At 38.0% G+C, this 16,613-nt stretch overlaps 1 protein-coding gene across 1 annotated transcript; it reads left to right on the top strand.

Moving 5' to 3' along the window:
* Positions 1–252: 252 nt before the first annotated feature.
* On the top strand, positions 253–2,141 carry LOC134310650 (E3 SUMO-protein ligase ZBED1-like). Its single transcript, XM_062992283.1, has 2 exons — positions 253–1,385; positions 1,484–2,141. The coding sequence occupies exons 1-2, from the start codon at positions 253–255 to the stop codon at positions 2,139–2,141; spliced, it is 1,791 nt and encodes a 596-aa protein (XP_062848353.1).
* Positions 2,142–16,613: the final 14,472 nt, after the last annotated feature.

Below are 16,613 nucleotides of genomic sequence, written 5' to 3'. Positions count from 1 at the left end.
TATTACATCCATGTCCCGCTGTCATCAGTGGGCTGAACGAATTAGAGTCGGAACGGTGTTGATATCTTGAAATTAGGGCCGGGACTTTAACGCGTTAATTTAGATTAATTAATTACAAAGATTTTAACGCGTTAAAACTTTTATCGGAATTAATCAAAAAAAAATTTTAAGTTTGGAGCCGGAACCTTTGTATTCGCGTGTTCTAGCACGCCTGTAAATCTGATGCACAAGCGACATCCGCAAACAACAACGATGGACGACGAAGCCGCTTCTCTTGGTCCACTGAGGGACAACTTTAGCTTTAAAAAACGTCCTGATGGGACTTTCGAAAAGACTACTGTTGTATGCAAGTTGTGCAAAAAGGAGTTTGCTTATCACCGAAGCTACTCAAGCCTAAAGTACCATCTCAATGCAAAACATGTTGCGGCAAGCACAGCCGTCCCCACAGCTAATTTCAGCGTCCCCAGCAGCGGTACAAATAAACGCTCCAGCCAGCCCACATTGGACCAGATGACAGGTTTCAGGGCCAAAATAAGTAAGTCTACGTCTGAAAAATTAAGCAACTCCCTGGCTAAATGGATCGCAACAGACTGTAGACCGCTTTCGGTGGTAGAGGATAGGGGGCTACAGTCTGTGTTACAGATAGCGACATCGGACCCTGCTTACGAACTCCCGTGTAGGAAAACCATGGCGAGTAAGATTAGGCAGCTTTATGATGACGAAAAGCAGTCAAAACAAGACATATTGAATGCAGTTGATTGTGTTGCATTGACAGGGGACCATTGGACTTCCGTCAGCAATTCTAACTACCTTGGCGTGACCGCGCACACAGTATGCGTTGTTAACAAAGTATGGCAATTAGCATCTTTCGTCCTCACTGTAGAAAAAGTCAACAACAGACATTATGCAGTAAACTGCGCAGACCATTTTTTTTCTGTAGCTGAGTCCTGGAAAATTGAGCAAAAGGTTACAACAATTGGCACCGATTGTGCCAGAAACATGATGGCAGCAGCAAGACGGCTCCCATTTCAGCACATGCCATGTGTTGCGCATATTTTGCAGAGATCCATCACTGTGTGCCTGGACAGTTGTGGATTTAATGATGTACTAGCAAAGTGCCGCAAGATTGTGGGTCATTTCAGACACAGTCCAGCCAACACAATGGAACTGTATAAAGAGCAAAGGGCACTTGACCAGGAAAATGAACCCCTAATCCAGGATGTTTCCACAAGGTGGAACTCCACACTGTTTATGATCCGTCGTCTTCTCAAAAACAAAGAGGCAGTAAAGGCTACTCTGGACAAACAGAGGCACAAACTGGTCTTATTATCAGCAGCAGAGTGGACAAAACTAGAGAAGTTGGCAGCCATCCTTGAACCATGCAGGTAAATGGAACAATGTAAAATATTTTCTAAATAATTATTGCCTAAATTGATCACTGTAATTGATAAACTAATTTATTTTTATTTCTTTCTCACTGCAGACATGTGACTGATCTTCTTGGTGGAGAGACTTACGTCTCATGTTCTGCGGTCTTGCCTGTCCTACGATTCCTGGACCACACTATGAAGGTCTCTGATGAGGATTCTACCTACATTGTGAAATTCAAGACTGCCTTCATGAAGGACTTGTCAGAGCGGAAAGCTGCACTTAATTATGATTGGCTCAAAATGGCTACAGTGCTTGACCCTCGCTTTAAGGACTTAAAGTGTCTTCCAAGAGAAGAGCGAGAAGCCGTGTGGAAAAAGCTTGAAGAACTCCTTCAAGATGGATCTATAAAAGCTACCTCTGAGCCCACAGATGAGCCACCAAAAAAGAAAGGCCTCTTGTGCTTTTCTTCTGACTCTGACTCTGATTCTGATTCTGATGATGTAGGGTCTAATGCCTTGAGCCTCTATAAAGCAGAACAGAAAATCAGTGAGACAGACTGCCCACTACAATGGTGGTCAGCACATGCAGGGGCACATCCACAGCTCTCCACTCTGGCTAGAAAGTACCTAGCAAGCCCTGCCACTTCTGTCCCATGTGAGAGGGTGTTCTCACTTGCTGGGAACATCATCCAGAAGAAAAGAGCAGCCTTAAGCTCTGAAAATGTGAACAGGCTCGTTTGTCTCAGTAACTGGCTCAAGGAGAAAAAGTAGCCTCAGTGTTATATGTTTTGGTTGTACAAAAATATTGCAGGTTGAATGTTGTGTTAAATTCTATGCTCTTAAATGCAATATGTAGTTTTGCCATAATTCTGTTGTTACTTTAGAAATGGCACTTTAATTTTTGTTTACACCAGATGTTAAACTCTCACGAGTTGCAATATTGTATAGTTGTTTTATTTATTTTTACAGTTCTGTACAAGAAATGGTGCTATGATTATTGTCTAATGTGCTGTTTACATTTATTTATTTATTTTTCAAATAAGTTAAACAATCAGGGGTTCCTGAAATACTTGAAATCTGAATAACTATAATAGCACCAACACATCTGTTGGTTTAATAACAATAAAATAAAATAAAAATTCAAAAAGCAATAAACATGTTTGTTGTTAAGAGTATACGTGTATTCATTCCAAATTTTAGTAGCAAAATAATTTTTGTAATTAATTGCGATTAATTAATTACAGACCCTGTAATTAACTCGATTAAAATTTTTAATCAAGTCCCATCACTACTTGAAATAGAAAAAAACGGGCGTGGAAGGCGGGCAGGTGTGCGTATCCAAAAATTGCGTTCATGATGTGTCATCATGAACGCGTTCAATTCTAAATATATAAAAAACGGGCGTGGCAGGCAGGCGGGGCTGCATATCACTATGCTGTATTCAAGTCGGGGTGTCATCAGTGGGCTAAACAATTTAGAGTTGGAACAGTGTTGATATTTCAAAATATAAAAAAACGGGCGTGGCATTCGGGCAGGGCTGCGTATGCCCATGCTGTATCCAAGTTGGGGTATCATTAACTGGCCGGATGATTTACAGTTGGAACGGCGTTGATATCTCGAAATTTCCAAGAAATTAATTGAAGTGAATGGGACAAAAAAAAAAACGGGCGTGGCGCGCGAACGGGCAGGTGGATCTAAAAGCTGTAAACAAGCATTGTTGTAATTCATGGGCCGGACGATTTAGAGTTGGAACGGTGTCGATATCTCGAAAATTGTAGAACAGAATAGGCGAACGGGTGGGCGGATCCTAAAGCTTTCTTCAAGAAGTGATGTCATTAACGGGCCGGACGATTTAGATTGACTTCCATAAAATGTTTCGAAAATGAATGGAAGTCAATGGGACCAAAAATGCTACAAAAGCGGGCGTGGCGGATCAAAAAGCTGTATACAAGCCCGCGTCACACCAACGGGCCGGACGATTTGGCGTTGCAACGGCGTCGATATCTCGAAAACTGCGGGGCGAGTTAGCCAGCGAAAAAAGTGGTGGAATAATAAAAAGAAAAATAATAACTAGAGATGTGCATTTCCTGCAGAAAATGCGAGTGTGATTGCGGTGCAGCACGTAAGCAGGTGCGCGTATCCCAATGCTTTATCCAAGTCGGGGTGTCATCAGTGGGCTTTACGATTTAGAGTTGGAACGGCGTTGATATCTGAAACTTTCAAAAAATGAATGGAAGTGAATGGGAATGAAAACCGGGCATGGCAGGTGGGCGTTGGTTCGAATCCCCATGCTGTACCCATGTCGGGGTTACATCAGTAGGCTTTACGATTTAGAGTTGGAACGGCGTTGATATCTCAAACTTTCAAAAAATGAATGGAAGTGAATGGGGCCGAAAAACGGGCGTGGCAGGTGGGCGTTGGTTCGAATCCCCATTCTGTATCTGAGTCGGGGTTACGATTTAGAGTTGGAACGGCATTGATATATCAAACTTTCAAAGAATGAATGGAAGTGAATGGAACAAAAAAACGGGCGTGGCAGGTGGGCGTGGGTTCGAATCCCCATGCTGTATCTGAGTCGGGGTTACATCAGTGGGCTTTACGATTTAGAGTTGGAACGGCGTTGATATCTCAAACTTTCAAAAAATGAATGGAAGTGAATGGAGCTGAAAAACAGGCGTGGCAGGTGGGCGTGGGTTCGAATTCCCATGCTGTATGTGAGTGGGGGTTACATCAGTGGGCTTTACGATTTAGAGTTGGAACGGTGGTAATATCTCGAACTTTCAAAAAATGAATGGAAGTGAATGAAGCCGAAAACCGGGCGTGGCAGTTTGGCGTGGGTTCAAATCCCCATGCTGTACCCAAGTCAGGGTGTCATCAGTGGGCTTTACGATATAAAGTTGGAACGGTGTTGATATCTCAAACTTTCAAAAAATGAATGGAAGTGAATAAAGCCGAAAACCGGGCGTGGCAGGTGGGCGTGGGTTCGAATCCCCATGCTGTATCTGAGTCGGGGTTACATCAGTGGGCTTTACGATTTAGAGTTGGAACGGCTTTAATATCTCAAACTTTCAAAAAATGAATGGAAGTGAATGGAGTCGAAAACCGGGCGTGGCAGGTGGGCGTGGGTTCGAATCCCCATGCTGTATCTGAGTCGGGGTTACATCAGTGGGCTTTACGATTTAGAGTTGGAACGGCGCTGATATCTCAAACTTTCAAAAGATGAATGGAAGTGAATAAGGACAAAAAACGGGCATGGCAGGTGGGCGTGGGTTCGTATCCTCATGCTGTACCCAAGTTGGGGTGTCATCAGTGGGCTTTAAAATTTAGAGTTGGAACGGCGTTGATATCTCAAACTTTCAAAAAATGAATGGAAGTGAATGAAGCTGAAAAACAGGCGTGGCAGGTGGGCGTGGGTTCGAATCCCCATGTTGTATGTGAGTGGGGGTTACATCAGTGGGCTTTACGATTTAGAGTTGGAACGGTGTTAATATCTCGAACTTTCAAAAAATGAATGGAAGTGAATGGAGCTGAAAAACGGGCGTGGCAGTTGGGCGTGGGTTCAAATACCCATGTTGTACCCAAGTCGGGGTTACATCAGTGGGCTTTACAATATAAAGTTGGAACGGTGTTGATATCTCGAACTTTCAAAAAGTGAATGGAAGTGAATGGAGCCGAAAACCGGGCGTGGCAGGTGGGCGTGGGTTCGATTCCCCATGCTGTATCTGAGTCGGGGTTACATCAGTGGGCTTTATGATTTAGAGTTAGAATGGCGTTGATATCTCGAACTTTCAAAAAATTAATGGAAGTGAATGGGACTCTTATAGGTTAAATAAAGGTTATAGAAATAACCATTCAACAATCATTCAACAGAAATGAATGGAAGTCAATGGGACCAAAAATCGGTATAAAAGCGGGCATGGCGGGTGAACGGGTGGGCGGATCCAAAAGCTTTCTTCAAGAAGTGGTTTCAATAACGGGCCGGACGATCTAGAGTTGGAAAGGCGTCGATATCTCAAAATGTTTTCGAAAATGAATGGAAGTCTATGGAAAAAAATTTGCTACAAAAGCGAGCGTGGCGGGCGAATGGGCGGGCGGATCCGAAAGCTGTATACTTAAGCAATAGAACACGAGAGGGAGTGTCGTAGATCATCACAGCCGTGATGTTATTCGCGATAACACACGACATCGAGTGTTCTATTGCTTTTATACAACAGTTTTTACAAAATAAAGAAAGAAAATAAATCAAAGAAGCCCTGAATTTCATATGAAATATGCTTTAATATTGACAATACCTTCCGCCAAAAAGTAGTTCCACAACGAATATAAAGTTTAACACTACAAAGCAGACATCCCAAGTTGCAAAAACTCATTTCAGGGAGGTAAGAACAAGAAGAAGAAGAAAGCAAGAACCTCCGAAGGCAAAAAAATTTATAAAAAAACCTCTCGCACACACCAAAGGCTATGGATGAAAACAGAACTACTAGGAGCTGCTAACTGGCTTAACTAACTGTTCGCGTTACAAACACATTAATGTTCCCTAAATAGTGCACTAGACTGTGTATCAGATCATGGATATATGTTCCCTTATATACGCTTCTCAACCAATCAGATTGTAAGGTCGGAACTACCTGTTGTATAAAAGCCTGCGTCGCACCAACGGGCCGCACAATTTGGCGTTGGAACGGCGTCGATATCTCGAAAACTGCGGGGCGAGTTAGCCGGCGAAGAAAGTGGTGGAATAATAAAAAGAAAAATAATAATAATATGACTTTCGGATAACAATAGTGTGATTGCCTTCTGCAATCACACTAATAATATGACTTTCGGATAACAATAGTGTGCTTGCCTTTAGGCAATCACACTAATAATATGACTTTTGAATAACAATAGTGTGCTTGCCTTTAGGCAATCACACTAATAATGCATTTTCAGTGTAAGACAAATCTATGGAGCCGTGATTAGCAAAGTGCTGGATGTGTTTTTGTACATTCCTTATACTTTGGTGACAGTGACTGCATAATGCATTTTCATCGTCAGCCAAGCCCAAAAAGCGCGTTTAGCACAGTTCTGGAGTGTTTTAGTGTGTTTAACATTCCTAATAATTTGTTTATATTACAGTTTTTCTCAATTGCTTTGGTGCATTTCTCTGATCAGAATTAAAATTCTCATAACTGTTAGTTCAACCTCCACAAGATTGTCATTTGTGCACATCATAATAGCAGTTTCTTATTAATTCCAACAAATTGCAAATGCTTTTGGACATGCATCAATTGCTTCCATACAATTCTCTGCTGTTTAATAACATTATCATTTGCTTATGTCATGTCAGTCAAAATGAACTATACTTATGAATGCTGAATAGTCATTCCCTATGAAACTAATAGTCCTCATTTCATTGCTTAAATCATTACATACAAAAATGTTGAACTAGTTGTCAAAATCAGTCAAGCAACTCTTACCACAACATTTGCTGACTTTTTTAGACACTCTTTACAGGGACATAATACCTGAGAATGAGAGGGGTCTAAATGGAGACCATCTGAACAAGTATGTTGTAATATGGGATAATGTGCGTTTTCACCACTCAGACAGTGGTTTGCAGCACATGAAAGGATGCTGGTGGAATATCTCCCTCCCTACTCCACATTCCTTAATCCAATAGAGGAGGTTTTTCTCTGCCTGGAGGTGGAAGGTATATGACCAACATCAACATACCCAAATGGCCCTGCTAGTGGCCATGGATGCAGCATGTGATGACATCACAGCAGAGTCCTGCAGAGGGTGGATTCGCTACTTGAGGAGATACTTTCCTTGCTGCATTGATATTCGCTGTGATGTCATTGAAAATATGTGGCCAGACACACAGGGACGTCTGGATGTGCAATAATGATTTACAGTACTGTGTATGTTGTATGTTCCAATTCAGTTCCAATATATACTGCAATATTGTTTACAGTTGTGCACAGCTCTACCCAAAGGGTGTTTCTTATGTTTGTTGTAAATAAGTTTGTACTTTGCTTTAGCACAATGCTGTGAACAAATTAGAATTGCAAAGAGAATATGCAGTAAAAATGTAAAACATACATATTAAGTGTCTTGTACTCATTTACCTCACTAAATACAGTAATGTGTAACCTAACTGTAGATTTCAAATGGGTGTGCTAATAGTGTTTAGTGCTGTCTTGAGCATTTTCAGGTAGTGTCACCATGATCTGACTTTTTTGCATCAGAAAACTTACAGAGTGAACTGTCATAATGTCATAATGCCATTTGACTATCTTGTTCATAAACAATGGTGTCAGGACTTTTTATTTTGATGACACTGACACTTTCATTGACATGAATACTTGCTTTTGAGGAATGAACTCTCCATTTTGAGCAAGTGACACGCTTTTTCAGGTTATACACTAGGTTTTGCAGTTTGTACTAATTGTTTTGAGAAATGCACTTACTGTTGTGCAAATGTTAATAGTGATGTGAGAAATGCACCAAAGCGACTGAGAAAAACTGTAACATTACATGCATATTCATTATCTGACAAGCTCAAACAAGCACTTTGAGCAGTGCTGGAGTGTTTAAGTGTTTTTAAACATTTTGAATTTTATGTTCATAATATCAACATGCGTTTTAGTATTCAGTATCAGACAACCTCACAGAAGCGCTTTAAGAAAAGTTATAAAGTGTTTTAGTGTTTTTGTACATTCCTAATACTTTGTTAAAAGTGACTTTAAAAAAAAAAAAATTCAACGTCAGAAAAGCTCAACGACTCTCGTTTGTCCCTGGTGCTGAACACAGAGCTGAAGGAGCTGGATCCAATCGTTATGAACCAGCATGAGAATTTCTGGAGAAATGCTCTCACAAGCCTCCACGATGCGATGCTGAAGGTGGTGTTTGTTGCGGATTTTCTCAGCATACACAATTTGTTTGAGATGACCCCAGAGATTAAAGTCGAGTGGTGTGAGGTCGGGTGATCTGGGCGGCCATTCCACAGGACCACGACGGCCAATCCAATAACCAGGGAATTTAATATCCAGCCACTGACAAACACCTGCTCCGTAGTATGGTGGAGCCCCATCCTGTTGGAAATAACAGGGGAAACTGCCATCTTTGGTCAGAATGGATGGGAACACTGTTTCCTGTAGCATTGTCAGGTAGCGCTGAGCATTTAGGGTCTGGTCAATGATGGGTCTGATTACACGGGTGCCCCATATTCCACACCACACCATAACCCTCACAACACCTACGATTTTGGTATAATTGAGGGTTTTCGTCACTCCAGTACCTCACGTTCTGGCAATTGACCTCACCACTGACATAAAAATTGGTCTAGTCACTGAACAGAATGCCCTGTGGGAATGCGGGATCCCATTGATGTTGGTCTAACGCCCAGGTGCAGAACTCGACACGTCTATTAGGGTCATCCTCTGATAGTTTCTGCTGCAGCTGGATCTTGAAGGGGTGCCACTTATTGGTATAAAGAATCCGTACAAGGGAAGACTGGCTAACTCTACATTCTGCTGCGAGACGTCGCGTGCTGCATCGTGGACTTTTTGCAAAGGCTGCCAAAACCATTGTTAAGGTTTCTTCGTTGGTAGCGGGCTTTGGACGACCACTACAAGGCTTGTTGTCCACAGTCCCGGTTTCTCGGAATTTGGCTATGAGGGATGCAACAGTGCTGTGTGAAATTGGTGGTCTTTCTGGGTGTCGGTTGTTGAAGTCTGTGGCTATGATACACCTCAGTCCTCTCTTCTTTAGTCAATTCCATCTTCAGTTACCTGTAACGAACAACAAAAGTTTTTAACTTTCTGTGTTGATAACTTTTGAACCACAAGGGATATTACATGTTCTGCGACTTTTGACTTACCCTGTACATTGTTTCAATATGTGATTGCTCTGACTTCCACAGCGGGAAACATGCAAAAACTCAAAAACTTGAGAGTTGTGATCGAAATAACGTCACTAATGTATTATTTAATCTATCAATATGTGTTCATATTGTAATCATTTATCACCGCCACCACCACCAACAAAAACATTATTAGAAATAACAGATAATTGAAATAAGTGTAATAATAATAAATATTAATATTAATATTACAAAAAAGTAATTACTATAAGTATAATAATTCAAATTTTATACAAAACTTATTTTAAAAAGAAAAAAACCCCAGAAAAAAACAGAAAATCTAGCTATTTCAATGCATTTATATAACTATGGACGTACTTGTCCCTAGTGGCTCAAGAGGATAAACTTGTGAATATGGCGCACCGCTTTAAATACGGTGTCATTCCATTACATGAGTGGGGGGTTTAAATCCTTAGAAATAGTTCTTATTTATTTATGTCTTTTTCATAATGGCAATGAAATCTCTCATTGATGAATAACTGATCAAATAATGTTTAAAAAATATTACTTCCGCATTTCTTAGTTTCTTTGGATTACACCAACAAACAATTAATATGTTTTTACTAGTGCACATAGTATTTTTGATAGATAGTTGATAGATAGATAGATAGATAGATAGATAGATAGATAGATAGATAGATAGATAGATAGATAGATAGATAGATAGATACTTTATTAATTGCAAAGAAAATTAAGGCCTCAGTAGCAAATTATACAGATCAAAAGTAATAATACACACTAGAGACTCACATTATACAAACACGTACCTGCATAATCACAACAACAGTCTGTGGGTACATATGGAGGTGTAATTTGGTTATACAAGGCTGGTATAAATTGTATCAACTGTAAAGTATAAATTATAGTGTACAGTGCAAAAATAAAAAATGTGTAGATGGATGTGCAAAGAGGCACATATGTGCCAGTCTGTGCATGTGCACACATATGCACACACAAATGTGCACACACACGTGCACACCCACATACATAGACATATACATTTGCCACAATTCTGTTACATTCAGTCTTCAGTTCCTCCTCGCCCCCCTGCATAAAGTTAAAGGCTAATGGCTCTGGGGACAAAGGATTTTCTGAGTCTGACTTTAGAGCAGCTCTGTGACAGTAGTCTGTTACTGAACACACTTCTCTGTTTCAGAAAGGTTGAGTGCAGTGGGTGATAATAATAATAATAATAATAATAAGTTACACTTATATAGCACCTTTCACAAAACCCAAGGTCGCTTTACATACAAAAATAACAATCACACCGAACTAGCAGGGGAGGAAGGGGAAAAGTGCAGAGAAAAGAGATGGATTTTAGTAAAGTTTTAAATTTAGATAGAGAAGTAGTAGAACGCAGCGAGGATGGAAGAGAGTTCCAAAGCGAAGGGGCAGCAACACTGAAAGATCGGCCACCCATGGAGACCGGCATCTGATGACCTTAGGTTACGGGAGGGATTATAAAATTTTAGGAGGTCTAAAAGATAAACAGGACCCAAACCATGGAGTGCCTTATAGGTGAGAAGTAGGATTTTGTACTGTATGCGCATGGTAATGGCAGCCAGTGAAGCTGCTCCAGGACTGGGGTGATGTGAGCAGACTTCTTTGTATGGGTTAAGATCCGTGCAGCAGAATTCTGGACTATTTGCAAGGGGCGTATTGATTTGGAGGGAAGCCCATGGAGCAGAGAATTGCAATAGTCCAGCCGAGAAGTCACAAAAGCATGGACCAGCGTCTCAGCTGCCGTAGAGGACAGTAGAGGGCGGATGCGAGCAATGTTGCGGAGATGGAAGAATGCAGACCTGGATAGAGATTTTATGTGCGGTTCAAAACACTGAAGGGAATCAAACAGAACACCAAGATTGCGGACAGTGACTGAGGGTGTGATAATGATGTAATTTATAGAAAGAACATAGTTAGAAAGAGAGTAGACAGACTTTGTACCAGTAATTAGAAACTCCGTTTTCTGAGCATTCAGTAAGAGAAAATACGTAATACGTAATTCCTGATTGCGATAAACTGATGCCTATCAGTCAGATACAAATTAAACCAGGACAGTACAGTCCCTGAGAGACCAATCTCAGTGAGCCGAGTTAGAAGCAGGCTATGGTTGACTGTATCAAAGGGGTGATTATGATTGTCCATAGTTTCTCTGTCACAGAGAATAGTGATTAGAGTAATAAGTCTCTACCAAACAGTATAGGTGATCAGAAAAATGATGCAACTTTCATGGATAATTTTCAGCTGCAGGCTGTAATTTGACATATAGGTTTCTTAAAACAATCTCCTGAATATTTTTGAGTTTAACACACATCAAACAAAAAGTAGATATGGCCCAAACAAGATTATTTAAATACATCTTATTTTTACCCAAGTATGACTCAAAGTAAGATCAGCCAAATAGCTGAGCAGACCATTAAGGGGTTAAACAACTGTAAAGCTTTCTATGTTGTCTCTTCTAAAGACTTAGTTATTAACAATTTTTAGTCCTTTTACCTCTGGTTGAGTCATGTAGTAATTAAGCAATGTGGAGCAATGCATCCTGCAGGCCACACTTCACCAATTAATAGAAAATATGTTTGGCCCATAACCACAACCCACCCTCTCACACACCCTTTTTTGAACCACAGTCTATTCCTTCACTATCTTTTATAATTTCACATATCATTATTTTTATATTCATTCATTCATTCATTCAACTATTTATTTCATTCATTTATCCATTAACCATTTATTTAATTCATTCACTCATTCCTTTATGAATCCATTATGTACAGATGATGATTTCTACCAAATAGCACAGTCACAAGTGGGAAAACCACATCTTTTCCCATACATAAAAATACATAGGGTAGGACAATAATGTTAGCTAAACTACATGTTTAAAGCACTTGACATTTTAAATGTTTGTTTAACAAGATTGATGTTAACTTTCTGCTTATGGCGGCATTATGTCTACCATCCTTTAACGGCGTCCTACGTCATCGATGATTTAACCACCAGAAACTACACTTCTAACAGGTCTACAGGTGTAGTTGGAACTACACAACTTAACCATTTTGCTAACACACCAGCGCCAAGATTCTGAACTCCTTGGTTGAATTGGGAGAAAATGCATGAATAAAACTTTTTTAATCCTCAGACAAGCTCAGAAAACCATGTCAAACACAGTTCTGTAGTGTTTGTGTTTTTGTGCGATTTACATTTTTGTTTATAGTGAAATTACAATAAGCATTTTCAGCATTAGACAAGCTCAAAGAAGCGTTTTAGGCACAGTTCTGGAGAATTTTTGTGTTTTTGTAAATTCCTAAATCTTTGTTTATATTGACATTACAAAATGCAGAGAAGCTTTTTAAGCACAGTTCTGGAGTGTATTCATGTTTTTACAAATTCCTACTACTTTGTTAAGTGACATGAACCAATGCAAATTAAAAAACAGACAAGCACAAAAGAGCATTTTAAACACAGTGTTTTTGTACATTTTTATTATGTTGTTTATAGTAACATTACAAAATGCATTTCTAACATCAGACAAGCTCAGAGAAACGTTTTAAGCACAGGTCTGTAGTGTTTTATTGTTTTATACATTACTATTACTTGGTTGATAGTGACATTGATCAATGTAATTTAAGCTTCAGTAAAGCTTAAAAAGCAGTTTTTAAGTGATTTAGTTTTTTATACATTAACAATACTTTGTTGCTTGTGACTTCAAAAATGTTTTTTCAGTGTCAGACAAGATCAAAGAAGCGCTTTAAGCACAGCTCTGTACAGTTTTAGTGTTTTTGTTTTACTATTACTTTGTTGATGGTGTCATTAAATAATTCATTTTCAGCACCAGACAAGCTCAAAGAAACGTTTTAAGCACAGTTCTGGAGTGTTTTTGTACAATTCTAATTTTTTGTTAATAGTGACATTAACCATAAGACAATTTAACTAAAGTGTTTTAAGCACTGTTCTTAAGTGTTTTAATGTTTTAGTACAATCCTTTGAAATTGTTGAAAGTGTCATTAAAAATGCATTTTAAGCCTCAGACAAGCTCAAAGAAGCGCTTTAAGCACAGTTCTGGAGTGTTTTACTGTTTTTGTATATTCTCAATAATTTGATTATAGTGACATTAGTCAATGCATTTTCAGCAAAAGATAAGCTCAAAGAAGCACTTTAAGCATAGTTTTTAAATGTTTTAGTGGTTTTGTACATTATTATTACTTTGTTGATACTGTCATTAATTAATGCATTTTAGGCATCAGGCAAGCTTAGAGAAGCAATTTAAGCAGTTCTGAGGGTTTAGTGTTTTTGTACATTTCTATTAATTGGTTGATAGTAACATTGATCAATGCAATTTAACCATCAGTCAAGCTTAAAGAAGCGCTTTAAGCACAGTTCTTGAGTGATTTATTGTTTTTGTACTTTGTTGAATGTGATTTACAAATTTTTTCCATCATTAGACAAGCTCAAAGAAGACCTTAAGCAAAGTTCTGTTGTGTTTTTGTATGTTTTTATTGTTTTGTTGATGATGACATACATCAATTAATTTTCAGCATCAAAAAAGCCTAATGAAGCATTGTAAGCATGATTCTTTGAACAATAAACAATGCAATAAACATTAAACAATGCAGCCCAGTTCTGCAGTGTTTTAGTGTTTTTGACCATTTCTAATTCTCTGTAGACAGTGACATTACAAAAAACATTTTCAGCATCAGACAAGCTCAAAAAATCGGTTTAATCACAGTTCTGGATGGTTTAAGAGTTTCTGTTGCGTAATAGATTAATAGATTCATTTTAAAGAGCATTTTAAGTCTTAGAAAAGCTCAGAAATGCGCTTTAAGCACAGTTTGGAGTGTTGTAGTGTTCGTAATTCCTATTTTTTCTTTATAGTGACATTACCAAATGCATTTTCAGCATCAGACAAAATCAGAGAAGAGTTGAGTTTTTTTGTGTGTTTTTACACATTCCTATTACTTTGTTAATAGTGACATTTAACAATGCATTTTAGACATCAGAAAAGCTCAAGAAAAGCACTATGAGCACAGTTCTTGAGTGCTTTAGTGTTTTTGTATATTCTTACTTCTTTGTTGATAGTGACATTTAAAAAATTTATTTTCAGTGTCAGACAAGATCAAAGAAGCACTTTAAGCACAGTTCTGTAGTGTTTTATTGTTTTTTTTCACATTCCTATTATTTTGTTTATAGTGACATTGGTCAATGCATTTTCAGCTAGAGACAAGCTCAAATAAGTGCTTTAAGCACAGTTCTGGAGTGTTTTAGTGTTTTTGTACATTTCCATTACTTTGTTGATAGTGATTTTACAAAATGTATTTTCAGTATCAGACATGCTCAAAGAAACGTTTAAGCAAAGCTCTTGAGTGTTTGTGCTTTGTACATTCCTAATTATTTGTTTATAGTTTAATTACAAAATTCTTTTTAAGCCTCATACAAGCCTCATATACGAACAGTTTCAGTGTTTTTGTACATTTCTAATTTATTTTTACATTTCTTTTATAATGTTGAACAATGCATTTTCAGCCCCAGACATGCTCAAAGAAGCGTTTTAAGTGCTTTTCTTAGTGTTTCAGTGCTTTTTTACAATACTTTTTTTGTATAAAGTGACATTACCAAATGCATTTTAAGCGTCAGACAAGCTCAGAGAAGGGTTGTAAGCATCGTTCATTAGTGCTTTAATGTTTTTGTACATTCCTATTACTTTGCTGATAGTATCATTAAACAATGATTTAAGCACAGTTCTGTTGTGTTTTACTGTTTTTGTACATTTCTATGACTTGGTTGATAGTGACATTGATTAATGCAATTCAAGCATCAATCAAGCTCAAAGAATGCTTTAAGCACAGTTCTGGAGTGATTTAGTGTTTTTGTACATTACTAATACTTTGTTGAATGTGACTTTAGAAATGTTTTCAGACAAGTTCAAACAAGCACTTTAAGCACTTTTCTGTATGTTTTAATGTTTTTACACATTCCTATTACTTTATTGATAGTGAAGTTGGTCAATGCCTTTTCAGTGTAAGACAAGCTTTAAGACGTGTTTTACGCACAGTTCTTCAATGTTTTAGTGTTTTTGTACATACTAATTACCTTGTAGACGTGACATTATGAAATGCATTTTAACTGTCAGACAAGCTCAGAGAAGTGTTGTTATTTAGTTTTTTTGTGTTTTTGTACATTCCTTATTCTTTGTTTATATTTTCAATACATAGAGCAATTTAAGCCTCAGGCAAGCGCAAAGACTGTTTTAGTCACAGTTCTGGAGTGTTTTAGTGTTTTTGTACATTCCTAAATGTTTGTTTAAAGTGACATTAACCAATACATTTTCAGCATGAGACAAGCTGAGCAAACTGTCTTAAGCACAGTTCTTTAGTGTTTTAGTTTTTTTAAATTCCTGTTACTTTGTTGAGAGTGCCTCAGACAAGCTCAAAGAAACATTTTGAGCACATTTCTGTTGTGTTTTATTGTTTTTACACATTCCTTTTACTTTGTTGATAGTGACATTGGTCAATGCATTTTCAGCTAGAGACAAGCTCAAAAAGCACTTTAAGCAAAGTTCTGGAGTGTTTAGTGTCTTGTACATTTCCATTTTATTTGTTAACAGTGATATTACAAAATTTATTTTTAGAATCAAAAAACCTCAGAGAAGCAATAAAAAACCATTCTGTAGTGTTTTAGTATTTTTTCACATTCCTTTTTTGTTTATAGTGACATTGAACAATGCATTTTTAGTGTCAGACAAGTTTTAAAAATGTTTTAAGCACAGTTCTGAAGTGTGTTTTTGTACATTTAAAAGTTTTTTGTTTATTGTGACATTATGCGGGAAATGCATTTTTGCGTTACACAACTCAATCCAAAGCAATATATGCTCATTTTTTGGATTTCTCCAATGTGTCTCATTTATGTTAGCTTGCAATGAAAAACTCTCTCTTTATTGGTTGTAGAGGTATAGGTGACAGCTTAGTTAACGAATTACCAGTTCCAGCTTTTTAATGCAAAAATAAAGAGAACAATTATCCGACTAAGTTAGTTAGGTGGACAAACACAGTTGGATATGGATTTTTATATTCTGGAAACATACTAGGTGGCCGCCAAGAAAAAAAACAAGTGGATTATATCCCTAATGGAACAAAACACGGATATAGATTTGGTCTCAATTTGAAGAAGAAATTTGAGTAAGCAGCAGTAATGATTTTATGCTGCTTTCATCAGTTGATCAATGTTGAACTTTTTCGGGATTTTTTATCCTCATTAATTTGAAGTAAAATGGACAGCATAAATGTGAACAAAGCGACAGTTGTACACACTTTGAGTTTAAGATAAAAGTTGCCCAGTTC

This window comes from Trichomycterus rosablanca, chromosome 3 (assembly GCF_030014385.1).
Source record: "Trichomycterus rosablanca isolate fTriRos1 chromosome 3, fTriRos1.hap1, whole genome shotgun sequence".
Lineage (NCBI taxonomy): Eukaryota > Metazoa > Chordata > Actinopteri > Siluriformes > Trichomycteridae > Trichomycterus > Trichomycterus rosablanca.
The sequence above is the reverse complement of the archived record's forward strand: the minus strand, read 5'-3'. Positions and strand labels throughout refer to the sequence as shown.